Source organism: Apiospora marii (assembly GCF_038362585.1).
Source record: "Apiospora marii strain CBS 49790 chromosome Unknown utg000013l_segment0_segment0, whole genome shotgun sequence".
NCBI lineage: Eukaryota > Fungi > Ascomycota > Sordariomycetes > Amphisphaeriales > Apiosporaceae > Apiospora > Apiospora marii.
The window spans coordinates 3,137,350-3,157,696 of record NW_027117384.1 but is presented as its reverse complement, the minus strand read 5'-3'; the positions used below and the strand labels follow the sequence as shown (position 1 = coordinate 3,157,696).

General features: G+C 53.2%; 5 protein-coding genes across 5 annotated transcripts; 2 read left to right on the top strand and 3 right to left on the bottom strand.

The window, feature by feature from the left end:
* Positions 1–1,987: 1,987 nt before the first annotated feature.
* On the top strand, positions 1,988–5,598 carry PG985_016099 (protein kinase domain-containing protein; the record flags this gene model as incomplete). Its single annotated transcript, XM_066835865.1, has 6 exons — positions 1,988–2,795; positions 2,843–3,753; positions 3,813–4,442; positions 4,597–4,638; positions 4,703–5,522; positions 5,579–5,598. The coding sequence occupies 6 exons, from the start codon at positions 1,988–1,990 to the stop codon at positions 5,596–5,598; spliced, it is 3,231 nt and encodes a 1,076-aa protein (XP_066677068.1).
* Positions 5,599–5,911: 313 nt separating this feature from the next.
* PG985_016098 (serine/threonine protein kinase) lies at positions 5,912–7,730 on the bottom strand (the record flags this gene model as incomplete). Its single annotated transcript, XM_066835864.1, has 3 exons — positions 5,912–6,469; positions 6,524–7,246; positions 7,305–7,730. 3 exons carry the CDS (start codon positions 7,728–7,730, stop codon positions 5,912–5,914), a joined length of 1,707 nt encoding a protein of 568 aa, XP_066677067.1.
* Positions 7,731–9,766: 2,036 nt separating this feature from the next.
* PG985_016097 (uncharacterized protein) lies at positions 9,767–11,174 on the bottom strand (the record flags this gene model as incomplete). Its single annotated transcript, XM_066835863.1, has 2 exons — positions 9,767–10,186; positions 10,281–11,174. 2 exons carry the CDS (start codon positions 11,172–11,174, stop codon positions 9,767–9,769), a joined length of 1,314 nt encoding a protein of 437 aa, XP_066677066.1.
* A 361-nt stretch (positions 11,175–11,535) lies between these two features.
* On the bottom strand, positions 11,536–15,008 carry PG985_016096 (uncharacterized protein; the record flags this gene model as incomplete). The annotated part of the gene is made up of 12 exons (XM_066835862.1): positions 11,536–11,556; positions 11,624–11,725; positions 11,806–11,908; positions 12,048–12,095; positions 12,155–12,340; positions 12,395–13,316; positions 13,365–13,558; positions 13,607–13,637; positions 13,694–13,911; positions 13,973–14,086; positions 14,139–14,713; positions 14,778–15,008. The coding sequence occupies 12 exons, from the start codon at positions 15,006–15,008 to the stop codon at positions 11,536–11,538; spliced, it is 2,745 nt and encodes a 914-aa protein (XP_066677065.1).
* An 831-nt stretch (positions 15,009–15,839) lies between these two features.
* On the top strand, positions 15,840–20,261 carry PG985_016095 (uncharacterized protein; the record flags this gene model as incomplete). The annotated part of the gene is made up of 4 exons (XM_066835861.1): positions 15,840–16,335; positions 16,420–17,632; positions 17,696–17,944; positions 18,017–20,261. The coding sequence occupies 4 exons, from the start codon at positions 15,840–15,842 to the stop codon at positions 20,259–20,261; spliced, it is 4,203 nt and encodes a 1,400-aa protein (XP_066677064.1).
* Between the last annotated feature and the right edge of the window lie 86 nt (positions 20,262–20,347).

Genomic DNA, 20,347 nt, shown 5'->3' with positions numbered 1-20,347 from the left:
TCAAGACACACCTTTTTTTGTAAATCCTGTCATGTTCGTGTAGATAAGGAGAAGTTCTGCCGTAGAGCCACCCAATCCAAAAAGTCCCCATTTGCCGTAATGATGTAGTCTATCACCAAGATATACCATGACTAAGTAGACCGACAGTTCTGTAAGAGACATTCCTATACCTAAGACTTAGCATCTGACTAAGAAGTCTAGACAGTTTCCATACTTACGGCATCAAAGTCTGTGTTTGACTCAATGTTGTACGTGCCGTGACGCATCTGGCATGCAAGTGTCAGCGTAGCGATTGGGCGCGGGAAGGGTTCTCTTACCTCAACCCTAAAGTTGGAGCTTCCGACAAGTTCCGTCAGGTGCCTTTCAAGTGCCTGAGGCTCCACGGCCTTCGTGGACAGCTGCATTGTTTTCGTGGCGGAGCAGGTGGAAGACGTTTTTGAAGACGTAGTGGAGTGGAAGGACATTGATTTCGGCAGTCTAAACATTGCGAAGATTGACTAGGAAAGGTTGGTTTTGGTACTTTGTGCTTCCGGTGCCGGATAGCTTGTGGAATCTGTCCAGGGATCCAGGTTGAAGTCTTGGGATTGATGGCACAAGTAGTCTAATGGGGATTTGTGCATCAACGACAATATTCCTGTGACGTGAGTGCGGTCCTATATCTTAAATCTCCGCTGCGTAAAACGGCGAGGCTCGATTGGCTTTTTCCATTGGGCAATTGGAGGACTCTTCCAGTATTAACTCCCTCTCAGGGGCACCACGTATCTAGACGCGCTGCTACGTGTATTCGCTGACAGATAATCATGACGGAAGGGATTAATTTCGGTCTGGCCAATCCCTTCAAGAAATGGAAAATGGGGAATGGGGTCCCCTAAGTGGCTCCAACCAAACGCCCCGTCTGACATGGCGACCTCTGCTGGACCGCCTCCGGCCCCCATCCATTGGCCAGGGAGTGCATAATGTATATGCAACCGCCACATCTCCAAAAGATAGTCAGAAGCAGCCTCATTTGTATTGGCTGTCTGTTCGTGCCTAATAAATATGGACGTTGGGTGGCATCGATGGGAAGTCAAGACCACAGAGGTGCCTGTATGCCTAAGTCTAAGCACAACACGAGCCGGAGCCCGAGTCTTTCCAAGTGTAGCCTTTGGATCGCCTTCGTCGAGTTAGGCGTATTGCTCACTCAAGTGACATCCGTCCGCACGGTGGCTCTCATCCAACTCATTCGATGTATATCTATCAAAAAGAAAAGCTACCCGACCTGTCATAATGTCGGTGCTCCATTTTCTACTTTGCACTGCTATTTGCTGGTATTATTGGCTAGCATAGCCATTATCCTTTCCTTCAGCCTAGGCCAATAGATACTCTGGATCATACTACGCGTTACCTCGCATCAGAAATGGTTCGTCGGGCGAAACCTTTTTACATTTTCGAGCTCGGGTCCTCCGCGTATGGGCCCTGCCACCAGCCCCCAAACCGAGTCCACACTGATTATAGCGGGGCATTTCTCAACACGATAGCGAAAAGGGGCTGACTGGTCATCCTTATCTACAAACCCGTGATCACGCACCCATGACACGGCCCCTTATCTCTTGCTGCGCAATATTTGATCTATAATCATCAACCGTAAGAACGCCTGGAGATGCTTCTCCCCTTGGTGCCTCGTCGAAGGAATGTCAATACGATAGCCCGGGCAAAGTCGGCTCCTGAGGCCTGTTTGTTGTTGCAGTTGATATCTGATACAGCCATACCACTGCCTCAGTGCTTCCTGCCTGGCATTGCGGCGCATTGGATCTGTAGTACATGGCTACATGTCTGCATGCATGGCTCATCACATGAGTTCGCTCCCAGTGCTAGAACAGGATCACTTCGGTGTAGCCATCTAGAACTCATGAGTAAATAAATTTGCCCCACGGCCCCAAGTAATCTCGCTAACATTGCCCTCCGTTCTTCACTGCATAGAGGCTTGAGAATCTGCGCCATCTCAACTATGACAACTCGAAGCCTTGTCCAGCCCATATCGTCGCAGTCACAGAGCCGCTCACCGTCACTCGAGGTAACACCTTCCGCCAGTACTGGTGCCCAAGGTATTCGGGCGGTTGGCAACAACGCCCTGCCTATCCCCGGTCTCATTTCGGCCTTACGTTATGTATGGAACACTGGAAGCCGGCTCCTAGCTCACTGTTTCAAGGACCCCCAGTACTGCTCGCCATTGGGGAAGAAGCTGCGAAATGCACTAGTACCCGATCCTCTGGATAAGCATGCCTTCCTACCTGTTACTGCGATATCTGAGCTCCTCACAGAGAAATCAATCAGGGATGAGCTGGCCGTCCACCCGTGTATACACGTCTCTCAGAATGCGTCCCGATGGGCTGCACTGATAGTCTCGCCCAGCCAAGCTTCTGCGACGGGCGCGCGGAAAATATTCGGCTTGCTTTCTCTGATCAACAGAGTCGATTTGATCGAGGGATTCCTAGAATCCAAGTCACGACATCTCGACGATGAATTGCCTTTCACACGGCAGGACCTTCCATTGGACGATCAGCCCTGCAAGTACGAGTTCCTCCGTGGGGTCCCATACTTTATATTGGGCAATATCCTGAACATGCAGTGGTGGTTCCTCGCACCTGTCTTTGAGAAGGCTCGCCCGGGCAATCCCGTCCAGAATCTACCCGAAGGTGTGACATTGCCAATGTCTAGTGGCAACGAACAGCTACCACCGGATACGGGACATTCTGGGACAGTCACAAAGGTCATGGTCCACGTTGCTCACTATACTCGCGATCAAGAACCAGTCTGTACTTATCGAACATATTCTTCATTGGAGCATAAGACTTACATCTAGCCGTGCAGGACCATGTCACCGATCTTAACACTGCCGCGGCAGAATTAGATTCGAACGGTATGATGTCTTGTGCTATCAAGCAACTTCATCTCACGGACGGAGCCAGATACGAAGGCCATTATGCAGACGCCTGCAAAAGGGAGACTGACAACCTTTTGCGGGTGGGAGAGACTCCACACCCGAACTTGATCGAGCTTCTCTTCAGCTACTTCCACAAAGGCCGTTGCTACCTTGTCTTCCCCTGGGCGAACGAGAACTTGAGGGATTTCTGGAGGAAGTGGCCAATTCCGGACTGGCTTGGACCCCAAGACCATCTCGTAAAATGGATTTTCAGTCAGGCTCTTGGGCTCATACAGGCACTTGAGCTAATCCATGACACTGGTCTTGGAAGCGCACCCAGTGGACAAGGAGCCGCGACATATGGCACCCATGGCGACTTGAAGCCCGAGAATATTTTGTGGTTCATGGGGCGGTTCAAACTTAAGGAGCTTCCAAATCTGGGCCTCCTGAAGATCTCTGACTTTGCTGGAACCCAGTTCCACAGGAAAATATCGAAGTCCCGCGTCATCTGGGCCAAGCTCCATACGACAGACACCTACCAGGCCCCTGAAACAATGACAGACTACATGGTAGGTCAGGGATACGACCTCTGGTCCCTAGGCTGCGTGTTTTTGGAGTTTATGACCTGGTACATCCTGGGCTGGCAGGGCGTCGACAACTTCTCCATCGCCAGATCGGTCGACAATGATCCCTCGGATGCTAAGACTGACGATAATGAGGTTTTCCTTCAGCGGTACGAGAAGCGCCGACAGGCTAGCTGGACCGAATGTAACCGCCATTTTGCGTGGCCATCAGACACCTTCTTCTACAGCCTCCCTCATGGAGCAAAGCTCAAGCGATCGGTTCAGAATGTTAGTCCTCTCACTCAACACTATCTGTAGTGACTGCAGTTCCTGTGCTGATACTTTAGCTAACCCCTGAGCTGCAGCATCTGAACCAGCTTTACCGGGATCCGAAATGCTCCCGGTTTTGCGCCGCGTTTTTGAAGGTCATCGAGGAATGTTTCCTACGCATCGACAAGAGGAACCGCGTCTCAACCAAAGACGTCCTCGAGCAGTTCGATGCGATCAGGTTGGAAAGCGAGGCAGACCCCGAGTACTGGACCAAGCCACCAACGATACCGGTGCGTGCCAGAACAGATCTATCCGAACGGATTGTCGAAGTGTCCGACCTGAACGAGGTACTGGAGCCCTCGCCCGAGGGCAGGGACAGTCATGAAGGTGGACCATACGTTACCGAGGCTCACAAAGGCCAAACAGGCCAGTTTGCAGATGAGCCTCACATAGTCGTCACGGAGTCAGGAGCAGACCATAGTCTCCCCAAGGACCAGGGGTTTCTTGCTCCGGCTACGGTGCTAGAAGGAGACACGAGGGCCAGTTACACCAGCTCTCGGACCGCGGTATCCTCCCAACCTGACGCAGATGACATCAAGAACTCGCCCGACTGCTGCAAGGTCGAGGCGAAGACTGAAGAGAAAAGGGCTGATCAAGTGGTCGTGCTCAGGAAACGTGACATGATAAGGGGGTTCTTCAGAGCCATAGTTAAGGAGAGTTCGCTTCGTAGTTGACTATAGGCAAGTGTAGAGACTTTGAAGTCGAGATTATGTCGTTCTTTTTCTTTTCTACCTCATATAAACTATTTCTCTATGGTTACACAGTTTAGATCGGCGCGTAACTTTGATGCCTCCCTTTTAGCGTGGCGAATTCGCTGGACCGTTTACTGAAAAGGTCAAAACTGTGAGTTCCTCGCCTGGAGGTCTTTGGTCCTCATGTTCATGGCGTCAAATAATCGAAACCACAGCACTTTGACCAGCTTTACAAGCACCCGAGCTGCCCGCAATTCTCTACAGACCTTTTCAAAGTCATCGGAGACTGCCTTCTGCGTGTGAACAGGGGGAACCGGATGTCGATCAACGATATCATAAAGCGGCTTGACGAGATGAAGGTCGAGGACGAGACACATATCGAATACTGGGCCGAGCCACCGAAAAACCCCAACCGTGCTAACACGGGTCTGTCTGAGCTGACTCCCGAGAGGCGTCCCTCGACTACGAAGAAGGTCGTTCCACCGCCTGTTACGCTTCAACCCACGAAACAGATTACGGACACCCCGCTATCACGGGACACAACGGTTCCGCGGGGTTTGTATAAAATCGTTCATTTGGCCGAGCCAGCAGAAGTTTCGCGCCGGGATGAGACGGCTTCCGTAACAGCGCCCGGCGACCAGAAACCCCAAGCTGAGAAGCCTTTGCATCATGGTCATGATCCGGAGCTGCCGATCATTTCGGAACACCCGTCACAACAGTCCTCTTCTGAAGCGTCCGCGCCTCGCTCGGTGATTGCCGACAATACTCAAGACCACGAAGGTCAGTCTGCATTTGAGCCTCCCTCTCCCACCCAGCGTCGCCAAGAGATGATGCATGCGGTAACAGAACCGAGGTGTGATCATCCCACTGCCCAGCGCTACCTAACGCCGTCAGCTGGGTATAACCCTCGGGGCAGGCGAAATAGCTGCGGCAGTTCTCAAAACACGGCATCTCAAGCCTCTGATTTTGAAAAGTCTCCGAGATCGCCGGACCGGGAGATTGCGCGAAGGGAGACGGACAAGGTCATAACCACAGGTGAGAACGGAGAAACAAGTGGAAGGTTGTGTCGCATGGTAAGACTCTACATTCAGAATTTGAAGAATGGAGTTAAGCGTATGGTCCAGGTCTTCAAATCGCGAGGCAAGGGGCAAAGGTGACTTTGAGATATGGACCAGTCTTGTATATAATATAAAATATTACACACCTATACCCGATACCTTCGAAACTCTTGAAAACGTTCTAATAACTAATCATAACTCCTATATATCGACAAAAGCTTAATAACGGTAGCCATCTGTATATGCCGAGATAGATCCCTCCATAATCTCCCAAATGCTGGCGTCGGATGGTTTATGGTCGACAATATCGCTAGATGCGGGGTGTGTTAGTAAGCTTGCGTGTAGGAAGGAGATCCGAGACTGGACTCACAAGTTCCGGCTCGCCTCCTTCTGCGGCAAATCATCGTCCAGAAAGGTAAGTCGCTTGATCCCCCGTTCATCCGCACCGAAGCGCACGAACTGAATTGACGCCTCGGTCCGCCCGATCTCGTGCGCCATCATGTGAGCAATCAGACTTTCGATAGGATTCTCCACGCCACAGGTGCCCTCCTCGAAGCGGTCCCAGACGCCACTGGTGAGGATGTAGATACTGACGGAAAATGACTCTTGGCGGGTCAGGCGGCCCAGGCGGCCCTTGGACAACAACGGCACGGGGAGCAACTTCGACTTCACGTCTTCTAAGACATTTTCAAGTGTAAATTCCATCTGGCACTTGGCGTTAGGTTCCTGGTCGAAGTGGTTTCTGAGATGGCTTTCCACCTTGCTACTGGTCTGGCAGGTGGACTTTTGCATCGGGTTTGAGGTGAAGATAACTTCGAATCCGTGTGGACTCATCTGCTTCACCAGATACGATAATACCTTAGCAACTCTGAAAACCTCATCACGGTGCTGCTGCATGTACACTGAGTCATCCACAATGATTATCTATATGCAGGTTAGTCCGAAGCAGAGAAGTTTGGCATGTCTTATACAGCTTACAAAATTGCGACCTGCTAGGATATCCTTGGTAACCGACCATCCTGGCAATTCCCTAGGCGTCCTTGTCTTCTTGGCTTCTTTCATCCATTCGATCCCGTCATCGGTCGTCACTACAGGGAGGGCAGGGGGTCTGTTTAAACTTTCCCTCGGTGTCCTTGTCTCCTTGGCTTCTTTGATCGATTCTATCGCTTCATCAGTCGTCATTACAGGGACGGAGCCTCCACTGGTAGTTTGGCTCTCATGAAACGTCCAAGGGTTGCGACGAGTGGCAACCGGTCCAATAGCTGCCGTTTGTAGACGCGACAGATCTACCGACAGTGCAGAGTGTGAACTTTGGTCGTCGTGAATTCCGCTAGCCCCAAATTTGAAATTAGTTTCGAGATCCTGGTTCCAATATTCATCTGTGTACTCTGTCGGAGGAACCACTGGCTGATTTAGAGTACTGGTGTAGTTATCGGCTTTCCCTCGAACCCGAACCCGTGTATAAGCTTTCATCAGCTTGGTTCCTTGATACACGAATAGAAAAGCTGATATGGTGATCCAACAGGTTAGATAGTAAATCTCAATTCTGCCGCGCGTTTCCGTGAAAGGGGTGTTGGGCCAGCTATGCGTCTTTTCGTGGTGGCGTTTGGAGTACCTCTTCCAGTCACTCCTGTCAAAGATTGGTGGGGCTTCCAGTTGCATTCCTTTGGCGTTTTCACAAGCCACCGTGGACCAGTCACGCTGCGGTTTGGGTCAATCTCCTGCCCGGGGCAATGATGCGTTATGTTCGGGTTCTTACAGCCTCGCATGCCTCGATAAAGTCCTTTTTTGCAGTCCACTCGGCGATCTGCTCGGCCTTGTGCCCATCTGAAGCCGCCAGGAAACTGGGCCAGATGGCGATAGCGGTAAGTGGAAAACCAAGTAAAGCAACGACCATGAAAAGTACATTGCATATCTTGGCTACTGTCAGATCTTCCCATACATGGCTCAATCTGCTTTTCCATGACGTTGGGGCCTGACTTTTAGCCAAATCTGCCACTGGAGTTGGCGGGCCCACAGTATCAAGTCGCTCAGGCTGGGTGGCCGATGTGGCTGCATTCGGGTCATCTGGAATTATCTGGGGTGCATCCGAAGGGTATACCCCTGGGGGAGATAACGATGGGAATTGGGAAATGTTTTGAAGCTCGTATGACTCGGTCTGCTGTTCAGAGCTCCCAGGCGCCATGATATCTTTCTGATTCACGGGTGGGGAAAGAGAAGAGGAATAAGTGCCTAGGAGCGAGATCACCCTCCGAGGCGGTTCAGGCCATCGGAAAGGGCGTATGTGTTTATCCTCGAATTTCAATTGGCTGTTGCGAAGCATGACGCAGCGGCTGAGTGAGGCAGACCAAAACGCCAAAGCCCAGGTGAGATCGTGGCAGTGCAGGCTTCCATGCACTGATTGGTTGTCGCCAACAGCACCGCCCACTTCCTCGTATGGCCTTGGGATTAAAACGATGAGGCGATTAGGCGATTAAACGTAGTCGAGAGATCGGCAGTCATTCGGACTTGGCCCCTTTCCGACTCCCCTAGAACCGCACGGTCTTATCACCCCCTTTTTGTGGAACCGCGCTTTTCCTTTAGAACCACGATCCTATGGCTCTGAAAATGCACATTGCAAAATTAGCTAATATGTATTGCAGACTATCCGCATAAATAATCATTGTAGATATGGAACTGCGTCTCGAGGATGGTGTTTATGTAAGATAGATCCGGGTTAGTAGATAAATGGAAGAGCGCATTGAAACTGTCATGCATCCGTCCGCCTTTCTGGGGTTGCTCCTTTGACATAGTGGGTAGATGATTGAACCAGCTTTGAATGATATCGGGGTAGCAGTATTGACGAAGATGCACTATCATGTCCATCATTGAATGCAACGTACGAGTCCTGAAGACGTGACCGATGGTGCTGAAGCCCCTTCGGATCAGACAAAAGCCTTCGGCAATGTGATGTCTCTTAGCTAGTAAATTGCCTTGAATAATGTCGGATAAGGACCGAGCGGAAGCAGAGTCGCCGTAACTGCGTGGACCCCATCCATCAAGATCCAATTCTGATTGATTGGCCAGCAGCTGACACATCTGACGTATCAGAATGCCATGGAGACGGGACGGCGCTGAAGACTGCATGGCTGGGCAAAGCAAATGTGACGGCTGATCTGCGGGCACGGTAGACTTGCACCTTGGTTTGTTCTTCGTCCAACCCCAGCGTTGAATTCTGGATCGGTACGTCTTCAGGCTGTTTTTATAGAACCATCAGCATTGTTCTATCCCCAGCATTTCTCGCTCCTAAGGGACTCGCTTACCTAGCGTCAAACCCGCGTCCCTGTAGGATCACTGCGACCCTTGGTAACGGAATCCTGTCCACAACATACAATTGCCAAATCTGGGATTTGTACTGGTCCCATATCTCATGTGCGTGCTGCAATCGGCCGTCATGGGAAGCAGCAAAATGGAGAGACAGAGGTCTCGGCAGTTGACCGTGCAAAGGTGGGTGTGACGTATCGGTTTCCATGGTTGGTGGTACGGAAGTCAAAAGAGTCAGAGACTATAGGTTCATGGGGGTGTACGATTATTAGTCGTCAGTTTCAGAGAATGGCAGATGAGTACGTTTCCCACATGGCACCAAGGAACATAGCCCAAGAACACTGGGGTGTTATAGTGGAGCCTGGAAATATCCCTATTCTCCTAATCTGGATTGTTTGACAGGTCTAGTTCAGCCTTTTTCACTATGCCCCCATGCATGAGCTTGCAATGGTGTGAACACATCTTAATGTTGTAGGTATGCAGTGGGACGTGAAAACATCCCTGCTTGCCATTTGAGGATTAGTCGGATGTGGCGATGGTCACAAGCAGCCATCCCGTAGGTCCCGCCGATATTATGCAGGTAAGCCATGCATGCATACCTCACAGAGGTGTATAATCACTGTGGTCGGGCGCAGCGCCCCATACCCGATGGCGGATGATCTCAGAAATGTAGCGAAGTCCCCCAAACATATGACATGTATTGTACAAACCAAACCCAGAATATCGGGTATGGCCCGAGCCGACCGGCAGCCTAACAAACGGATGCTGAAACTGTAGGTAGATTCTTGCCATAGTAGAGCTGAGGTGTCAATTCGACACGTTCTCACTCACTTCCAAAAGATGGGCGATATTTCTGATATTATGGCCATTGTAATAGTGGGTTACTTTTCAATACTTCTGAACTCGTACATGACATCCTCAAGACTGTAACCGCCTGTGCAAATCCTCCTTCCCCTCCCGTACCGCCTCCCCCAAATCATAGTCCCAAACCTTGCGGAACCGCTCCTCCACCTCCTTGCGCATGCCGTCCATGTCCTGGTGGCTCGCGCCCGCGGCGCGGTCCTGGTACAGCTCCACCATGCGGCGGCTGCTCTGGACCAGCCAGTGCCCGCGCGGCCGCCGGATGGCGTCGAAGGCCGCGAAGACGGCGGCCAGCTGCTCCGGCTTGGTTACCCGCTCGTCCGCCAGCAGCTCCGACAGCACCGCCGAGTCCTCGACGCAGAAGCCGGCGCCGGCGCCGTGGTGCGGGGTCGTGGCGTGGGCGGCGTCGCCGCAGAGGACGATGCGGCCTTTGTTGAAGTGGGGGACGGGGTGGTCGCCCGTGTCGAAGAGGGCCCACTGTGTTTTGGCTTGTTAGCAGGAGTCCGGGATAGTGGGCGGCATGCCAAGCTTTCAGGGGTAACAAGATTTGGGATTGCATGTGTGGACTTACCTTGTCGATGTTCTCGTCCACCAGCTCGAGCTGCTTCTTCACCATGGGCCCAAAGTCGGCGTAGTGCCGCAACGCCTCCTCGCGCGTCGTGGGCAGGGTCAGCTGCTCGTGGCTGGGCCAGTCGCCCTCGTCGACGACGGCGCCGAACATGTTGAACGTCTTGCCGCCGTCGACGGGGTAGCTCAGGATGTGCGCGTTCTTGCCGATCCACATCGACGAGTTCTTGGCCCGCTCCTCGCCCAGCGCCTCGACGGCCTTGTCCATGGGGATCACGCCCCGGTACCCGTAGACGTGGGTGTACTGCGGGTGCGCGCCGGGGACGTCGTCGCCGCCCAGCACGAGCTGCCGCGTCCGGCTCTTGATGCCGTCGCAGCCGACGACGGCGTCGGCCTCGGCCGTGCTGCCGTCGTGGAAGAAGAGCTTGACCCGCCCGTTCTCGCCGCCGTTCTCCTCGACGCGATCGAGGTGCTTCCGGAAGTGGCACCGGTCCTCGGGGATGACCTTGCTGACCTCCTCCAGAAAGTGGGCGCGGTTGACGCCGTCCATGCCCTGCTCGTTGGTCAGGGTCAGCAGGGGCTTGTGGTGGGCCGGGTCGTCGCCCGGGGCCATGCCGTCCATGACGTCAAAGTAGACGTCGTGCTTCGAGTCCCACTGGTTGTGCGTGCCGACCTTCTCGAACGCGGCCCGCAGGCTCTTGTCGCACATGTCCATGGCCCGCAGCGAGTTGGGCGAGAAGGCGACGCCGGCGCCGATCTCGCTGAAGGCGTGGCCCTGCTCGTAGATCTGGCACGGGATGCCGTGCTTGACCAGCGCCACGGCCAGGGTGGCGCCCGCGATGCCGCCGCCGATGATGGCGATCTCGAAGGACTTCTTGGCTTGGGGTTGGGTAGACATGATTATGGTTGTGGCTGTTGACGGAAAAGTTAAAGAGGAAAGGTATTACACGAGGCAAGACACGAGGGGTATCATTGAATTATAGTTGGAAAAAAGCACACTGGGAGTTTCACTCATCGATATCGTGGCTTTGGCACGGATCCTTCGGGATGGCTGGAGTTCATCATGTGAAGTTGGAAAGTCAATTGAGATCATAGTCTTGACGTCAATGTTCGCGCAGAACTCCAGTATAAGGTACACCTGGCGGTGCGACCCGGTTCCTGCGCGCTAATCTATCTAGTTCCCTCTAGCCCGCTAATTATAGTGACCCAAGCTGCCAGGCCACCTGTAGAAACACTAGAATCTCGTGCCAAGGAAATCCTCAAAGCAGAGCCCGCAATTTCTATATCCGAGTCAGGTTTCTTGGAACCAATCGGGTAAAGGGCGACGGGAGAGCGGGTCTTTCTTACCTGGAGTTCGGTCTGGTTGGTATCGTCGGACTGGCCCCCGTCGTGGGGTGAAAGCAAGACGCCGGCCAGCGACCTCTTGGATTCCTGGAGCTCCATTACTTTCTGTGTTCGGCATTAGCTCGCGCTCCGTGAAAGGTGGGTCTGACCGCGGCACACGGAAGTTCGTGTTCTGGGGCACCGACCTCTTCAAATGAGTCCCGGATATACAATCGGATCGTCGTGACTTCCTTGGTCTGCCCGAGCCGATGGACGCGCGCCAGAGCTTGGTCCTCCAAGGTTGGGTTCCTGCATACAGTAGATACGTCAGTGAACTTCTTAGTCATTATGCATCAATCGAACTAGTTATGGTTTCTGCCCTGGTAATCGGACCACGCAGAGTTTGCTGCTTCAACTCATGCGAATAGATGAAACGTCCGAAACTGACCAATGAGGCTCCATCAGATAAGCGCGATTGGCGACGGTGAGAGTCAACCTGGAATATGTTAGTGCACGCAAGTGGTGATGCATGGAGCCAAGAGGGGGGGATGTTACCCAACAGCGCCGCACGATAAAGTGAGCAGCATCACCCGCAGTGTGGGATCAGTTTTGAACCTCTCCACGATCGGCTGCCTTTCCTTCTGTGGGACCTTGCCGTCAAATCGCACGCAGGAGATGCCGGCTTCATCCAGCCCCTTTTGCACCATGTCGAGCGTGAGCCGCCAGGTTGAGAACACGATGCTGGCTCGGTTAGCGTCTTGGACACATCAAGAAACGACTTGGCGGCGTGCTTACCATTTCTCGTCCGCGGGCCGGGATCGCGACTTCAGGTCCGTGATGAGTGTCTGGACCTTTGATGACAGACCAGCCGAGGCCTCGTCAATGCTGAAGTCCCCAAGGCTGGGCGCATCGTCCAAGGCGGCGCCGCTCAGTGACACAAGGTGGCTGGGGCAGGAGGGTTGGTGTCCGCATTGGAAAGACCGGTTGTGGCGGTTGAATTTGTTGGTGCAGTTCGCGCAGGCGAACCTCAGACAGCTGGCGAAGTGCGCCATTTGAGGGGTGTCCTCGTCAAGCAAAGTCTCGGCGATCTCGAGGGCCGAGTCGCACTGGAGACATACCATCGTCTGCATGTCGCGTTGGGCTTGGAAGGCCTTTTGTGCCCGCAGGGACCAGTTGTCGGGCGTGATCGTCTCCCCCATGGGACTAGCCGTCCCGCGCTGCGCGTGTCGCGACTGGAATTGCAGACCCAGGTTGCAGAAGAGCCGAAGCGACTCAATCTGCTGGAGGACGTTCATGTACGAGCCGGCCTTGTAGGTGCCGGTTTCGTCACTCAGCGCCTGGTCAAGCTTGGCGATGGTCTGCATTCGCATCTTCTCGTAAACCGTCCTCTCATCGCGACTGAACTCGACGGGACAGTTCAGGTCGTGCCGGGCCGGGAGGTCAATGGTACTCTTGGGTCGGCGCAGCAGTAGGAACTGTGAGAGCCGCTTCAGGCGCTCCACGGCCTCCGTCTCCTCTCCGGTCTTCCAGAGATTGGCAATGTCGATATCGAAGCGGCGTGTGTCATCGTATGGATGCACCCGGATGAACTGCAATAAGGCAGCAAAGTCTGACAGGCGGTTCTGAATAGGGGTTCCAGTGACTGCCCACCTCGCAGTGGCATCGAGAGCGCACACTCCTTTCGCCATGCGTGACTTGACGTTCCGGATAAAGTGCGCTGGATCGTCAGAATGGGCATTACGACAAACAAGGTCGAGAGACTTACCTTCATCAAGAATGATACGTTTCCATATGACAGAGAAGAGAGCCGAGTTTTTCTTTGTATGGTCTGTCTTGGACTCCGCGGAGACAGTGTGGTATGTTGTCAAAACCACATGCACGCCTTCCAGTTCGGACATGCTTTGGATTCTGTCTTTGCCATGGTGTCGAACGTATCGCATTGCGCCCCACGCCACGTGTCTGCAACCAAGTCAGTTTCGGATGCAACAGCCTGTCAGCCTCACTCACGTAGTCAGCTCATGCTCCCAGGTTCCGAGTACTGTTCATCAAACATCAGTCTTTGGCAGGGCGATTATGGGCTGTGGGATTACTCACGAGGTGGGGGGACTATGATGAGAGTGGTTGGTATTTGAACCCTCTCGCCCATGGCTTTGTCGGCGGATTTCCGTCGGCCGTCAACCCTCTCTGCATCGGTTGCCACCAAAGAGATCATGGTCAAGGTTTTGCCCAGACCCATGGGATCGGCCACTATGCCACCAGCGAACTCTTCCGGTTCCTCTAGTCGACAAGCCCCCGATATGACGTTCAGGTACCTTGAAGGGGCGTTAATAGGCAAGCATTGTAATACCAAGACTGGGTCTCGGGAGGACCTACTGGCGTGTCTGGGTACTGTCCACAATATGCCATATGTCCGCGGTCCTTTGGACGTGGTTGAAGCCCCAGCCACGTTCCCGACGCAACATGAACGTCAAAGCTTGTTTCTGGTGTCTGTCTTGTGTGTTAGTAACAGTCTTTGATCTCGTCGTCGTGGCTACCGTACCTCTTCAGGATGGACGTGATGCCAGCGGGTTGAGGTGTCTCCTCCAGATCTGTGTTGCTACTGAGAGCGCTGAGGAGGTCGGGCCGTTGGTCCACTTCTGAAAGCTGCACCAGAGCGGCCGGGTCAAAGAACACTACGTCGGATAGTAATGGGCAGCTGCCGAGATCAGTAGAGGAGAGTTTATGGGGGTTGAAATACCTGGCGTCCCGGTGGCACGTTCGAGGGTCTTGAAGATAGATGTCATGCCGCGCAAAATAGTCGCCCATGTCGTCACAGATGTTAGCTGGACCGTAGACCACGACATTCAGAGTGCATTCCATGACGGCAGATCGCTTGAAGCCACTGCGTACATTCTGCTCGGCCCTGCTCGGAGTGCAGGTCACAAACAACTCCAGCGGTTCGTCTTCGTTGTTGAGAAGTCCGTACATCATCTGTCCATGATCCGTACTTAGGTTGCCTTCAAAATGCTCGTAGTTGGCTGCAGCGAAGTGCCCCGCTGACTCCATCTTAACAGTTATCTCTGATGGAATATCTTGACCACCTCTGTTTTCGTACGTTGCCGGCAATGCCGAGATCTGATGTATATGTGAGACAGATTCTACTTATGTTGGCGGGTAAACCAGCAATGACGGTACTGACCATGCCGTAGCAGACTATCTCTGGCTGTTGGGCTAATAAGGGGACTGATGGCTCGGAGATCATATCCGTGTCACCAGAGGAGTTGTCGGTGTTACCAAGCACAGGACCCGATGAAAAATCTAGCCTCATCGCTCGCTGGTCCACCATCTGCCATTGCAGGCCCAGTTGCGGTTGGCAATATGTCGAGGGCTGTGGGGCGAGGTGATTCACGTCAAAGGCCACCTGGTTCATGCTGGCGAACCTCGCGTCAAAAGTTCCCCAATGCCCCTGCGGCGGATATTGAGGTTCAAGGCGTCCTGTGAAAGGTGTTCCGGTGGGGTTTGGATAATACTCCATGCCAGATGGGAATGTATTTGGCTGTATCCGGGGCATAAATTGAGTGGCTTGGTAAACCTCAGCATTTGGAGCATAGTACAGGTTGGTGGGCGCTCCCAAACTGAAGTTTTGCAGTTGCACCGTGCCTTGCTCCTGCAATGTCTCATTCAATCGCTGACGCTTCGCCTCTGGCTCTACACCAGGCCAATCCCTCCCAGGAGGGTTCATCGTGCGTTGATTCCAATTGTTGTCCATACTGCCGCTGTTAGCAAAAACGGATTACTGGCAGTGATCAGGTTTCATGGTCTTAATTCAAGATCCCGCTAGAGTCGGGACGCCCCTTAACCAACTGCTAGTGGTGCGTGATGGGGGGCGCAGCCTGAACGCCTCGTACCCCGCCCTCCAGGGTTCCAGCGCCTCGGGACTGCGACTGGCCAACAATATGCAGGTGTGCGCCAGGAAGGCAGCCGGCAGATCATATGGTCCAATCACTCGCGGCTAATTGGTGCAGCGTATGCGAGGCAGCGTTACACCGTCACCATTGTTCGGGGGCAGTGTTTCATCTCCCGCCCAACTTCCAACTGACTCTCGGCGGCCTCTTGGCGATTGCTCCCCGCCATGGCCATGGAGCGACAGTCTCTTGATCTGCCTCCAAGTTGACTCTCAATATCCAATAGAGCATTGTGTACTCTTTTGAATTGCAGGATTGTCCCCGAGGCGGTCTGGAGATATCGCCCTGACGACACTATGGCCCCTCCAGTTATCTCGCCAACGGCGAAGAGCACCATCAGCGACGCGTTTACGAAGCTCGAGGCGACAGTCGCGGCGGGGGATTTGCAGACCCTCAAAGAGATGAAAACCATCGAGCAGGTCAGAGACGCGGCATTGAAGATTGAAGCCCAGCTGGCAGCGAGGCAAAAGCTCCGGAATCTGCGGCGGCTGCTCCCCCTATTCCAAGGGATGGAGCACTACGCCAAGGTCGTCGACATCCTCTGCAACGGGACGCCCTTCCTCCCCTGGGTGTGGGCGCCCATCACGCTCATACTGCGCATCTCGAGCGAGCACCTGGAGGCTTTTGATCGCATCCTCGGCAGCTATGCCGAAATCGCCGACACTCTCAAGCGCTTTGTTGTTCTGGACAAGCGCTTCTCCCGGGACCAAGACTTCCAAGAAACTGCAGCTGTGTTTTACGCGGATATTCTTGAGTTCCATAAACATGCTTACAAATTCGTCACGCGCAAGTGTAGGTCACCTAGCTTGTACTTTTATTTTTTCATGCTCTCTGCGTGTATTCGATATTACTCGACTTGTCTGATAATTGTGATAGCATGGCAGCTTTTGTTCCAAACCTCATGGCACCGATTTCAGAGGCGATTTGACAGCATCATCAGTGATCTCAAACGCCATGAGGCCTTGATCGACAAGCTGGCCCAGGCTATCCATATTGCCGAGGGCCAACAAATGCGAGATGACAACGACAAAATGCTGAAAGAGATTCGCCGCTGGCGAGAAGAAAGTGCCGAGGAGCTTATACGAAGCGAGGAGGAGCAGGGCATCAAACAGTTTAATTCGATTGTGGCCTGGCTCAAGGTCAACGAGTCCGACCAAATCACCATCTTCGACCAGCTCCTTGAAGAATCCACGAGGTATAATGCTGATACCTGCGGCTGGGTGTTGAGCAACCCAAAGATGCAATCATCACTTCAGCGCCAACCGAACGTCCCACTGTTGTGGATCCAAGGGGCAGCAGGCACCGGGAAAAGCGTCTTGTCGGCCAGTATTGTGAACTTCATGAAGAAAGCCGGATATCTTGTCATCTCTCACTTCTGCAACTATGCATATCCTTCCTCGGCCAAGTACGACCACATCCTTCGTTCGCTTGTGCTGCAACTTGTTCGAGCAGACGAGGATCTAGTCGCACACGTCTACGAGAACTACATTCTCGCCAAGAAGGTTGCCAGTGCGCCGCTCATGGAGCGACTTCTGCAGCTTCTGCTTGCCAACATCAGCAAGAAGCCACAGGAGACGACCTTTGTCTGGATCGTTCTTGACGGCGTTGACGAATGCGACCCCCTGACGCAAAATAAGCTGTTCCGGTTGATTAGCCAAGTGACTGCGAGAAACTTCAGCCCAGATACGGTGGTTGCCAAAGCTCTAGTATCCTGTCGCTTCTCGGCTACTGCATCGGCCAAGCTCAGCAAGAAACAGTCGATATCGCTTGCGGAAGAAAAGCAGCACATGAACCATGCGATTAGGAGCTATACTCGGGAAAGGTTCAAACAGGACATATGCGCCAAGTTCAGTGAGATGCACTTAACCACTTCCGATGCCGAAGAGGTTGAAAACGCAATCACGCAGAAAGCAGACGGTTCGAGCCCCCCTATCCATCCCACCCGATCATGTGAGAAAGGGGCTAATCATGAAGTAGGCATGTTTCTATATGCCCGACTTGTTCTGGACTATTTATCGAGTAACATCTTCTACGAACCCGATGAGATCAAAAGATCGGTATACGAACTTCCAGCCAAACTGTCCGAATTGTAAGTACCTCCTCCATTTATTCAAATGCCACATGTTCGCCCCTGACCCGCCCAAAGCTACAGTAAAATCATGACACAGATCCTCGTTCGACTGGACAGTAGATCTGTGGATCGAGTCAAATGCGCCCTGGGCTGGATAGCCTTCTCCAAGCGGCCCCTGCAGAAGGTCGAGTTGCAATCTGCGCTCGCCTTCAGCTTGGGGGATGTCAGCGTCAAGAACATTGCCCCCCAAGACTTGTTGGACAAGTGTGCCACTCTGATTGAGGAGAGGCCAGATTCCAGACTTGGGTTTGTCCATGTCTCCGTCAAAGAGTAAGTGCCAGTTCCACCCATCTTATTTATCCGAAACAAACAGCCAAGCGAACCTTGTTGACCGAGTGGCAGGTTCCTGCAATCATCTGCCAGCAATCTGATTCTGGTAGAGAGAGAATGTCTCCTGCAGCATGGCATTGCTACAGTCACTTGTCTACTGGCCGGAATCGAGTCCTTTTCAGACGGCGTCCCCGATGATCCGGTGCTTGTTCGCATAATCAGAGGGCTTCATGGATTCCATATCTACGCGAAGGAGCACTGGACTGATTATCTACTTTCTCTGGTCCCGTCAGACGAAGAAGCTGGTTCCCTTGATTGCCAGTTATTCAGCCTCGCTTGTGATCTGGCGAAAAGGCTTAACCAGCTTTCGGCAAACCCAGGCCACCTCCCCGACAAATTGGACGACCTTCTCGTCGAGGAAGAGCAAACGCCAAAGAAACCAGCGGATGAGCGGATAGGGAGCCTGAGCAGTCCGCTTCTCCAGAGCGTGGTCGATTCGTGTCTCAAGGCCAGGAGCTTGGAGCAACTGGAACTCAAACTCAAGCAAATGGAGTCACGGGGCCAACCAGTCGATGATACCGCACCGTCAGCCATACCGCCACCGCAGGAGGGAGTCTCCCTCATCCTCGAAAGATACCAGACAGCAATCCGGTACCTCCTCGACCAGGCGGATTATCCTGGGATCGCAGCCGCAGAGCTTGACGCCTTCAAGAGACAATTCCGCGATTCCGCGTACACGTGTCGAGTGCGCCGATGCCCTCGCGCCATTTCAGGATTTGAACACCGGGCTCAGTGCAGCGAGCACGAGCTACTTCATGTCCGGACCCTGCCGTGCCGTTATCCCGGGTGCCAGTCTCCGGCCTTCATGTCGTCCAAGCACCTCAAGCGCCACATCGACAGGGAACATGCCAAACCCGAAACCCCCAGAACGATACGCAAGGTCGGCATCCTGCCGCCTCGCGAAAGGTTGGAGCACCAAGCGCCGCAGCAAAGTGGGTTGGCACCTTTATCGCTGCCAAGCAGGAACAACAATTCGCAATCAACGGAAAGCCATGTGGACGAGGCTACATTGGAGGGTCTGAAAGCGGCTATTAGACGCCTACCAACTTTTCCAGGCAAGCCAAGAGGTCCGGGTCCGATTTCGGCGGGGGTTCCTATCCTGAATAGATCGCAACTGGCCGTCTTGGGTGCGGTGTGGAGGTCTGCGTACGAGAAGCATCTGATCCAGAGCCTAGACGATGTTCAAAAAGTACAGTTGGAAGGAATGTTCTTAAAGGCGAGCCTACGAAAGAGTCCGATGGACGCGCTCAAGAACATATTCATAAGCACTTTGAGCGAACTAGATGCGGACTCGACAGCCAAACTTGATGCGTTGATCCTCAGCGTGACGATGGATCCGCATGACCATTCCAAGTTTGAAACAATGATGGGGGTCATGGGTCTAGGCCCAAATAAGGACAAGACTTATGCCGGATCACCAGTCCCGCAACTGACGATAATCCCGGGCCCTTCCTCGTCCCATTATGATATCGAGCAACACAGCAACGTGTTCACGCACCCAATGTCGAGCGCAATGGCCGCGCCGGACAATTCGCATGTTCCATTGCAGGATGGACGACCCAAATGGTCTCCAATAACTAAACATGCGTTGAATGATTCGCCGCCATACGTTTCACTGCAAGCACGCGAAAAACTCGGCCAACTTTGGACGCATCAGATTACACCGGAAATGTTCAACCAGGTTATTGATGAAGCAAAGATTCAGGCGCTCAAAGAGCCGCCCAATAGTGTGAGAAACGCCCAACCTCAATCCAGGCACCAAAACCTTGGTGCTGGTATTTCTCAGTCACCACTCCAGCAGGGAGTGGCAGCCGGCATCGGCAGCTTTAGCATATCCGATGCCATCGACCATCGGAGCAAGGAATACGGGGTCTCAGAGGACCAAGAACCGGACCTGATTTCTATTCCCGACGACATCGAGGCCCACGTCGAGCAGACAACCTTCTATGCGCCGCCCGATTTGGACGAAAGCATGACAATTCAGTACATCGAAACCATACGTACACGCTATCAACACGTTTTGGTGTCTATGGACGACGCGGCGAAGAAGGTGAAAGAGATTGAGGCCGGGCTGAAAGAGAATTCGGCAGGCAAGCCTTGGGCCGCTGGTTTCGACTTGAAGCTGATGCTGGATACAAAGCGGGAAATGGAGAGCAGATATGAATCCTTTTCTCGGGCCGTACAGAATATACGAACGGATCAAAACGGCCTCCGGGCTCAACACGAAGAGAACTTCATGAAACGATACAGGTCATAAGGCGTCTCATCTTCAGTACTGAGCAAACTAATATGCCTCTCAAACAATCATTACTGCTTCAGATCTGTGTTGGATACGTTTTCGTA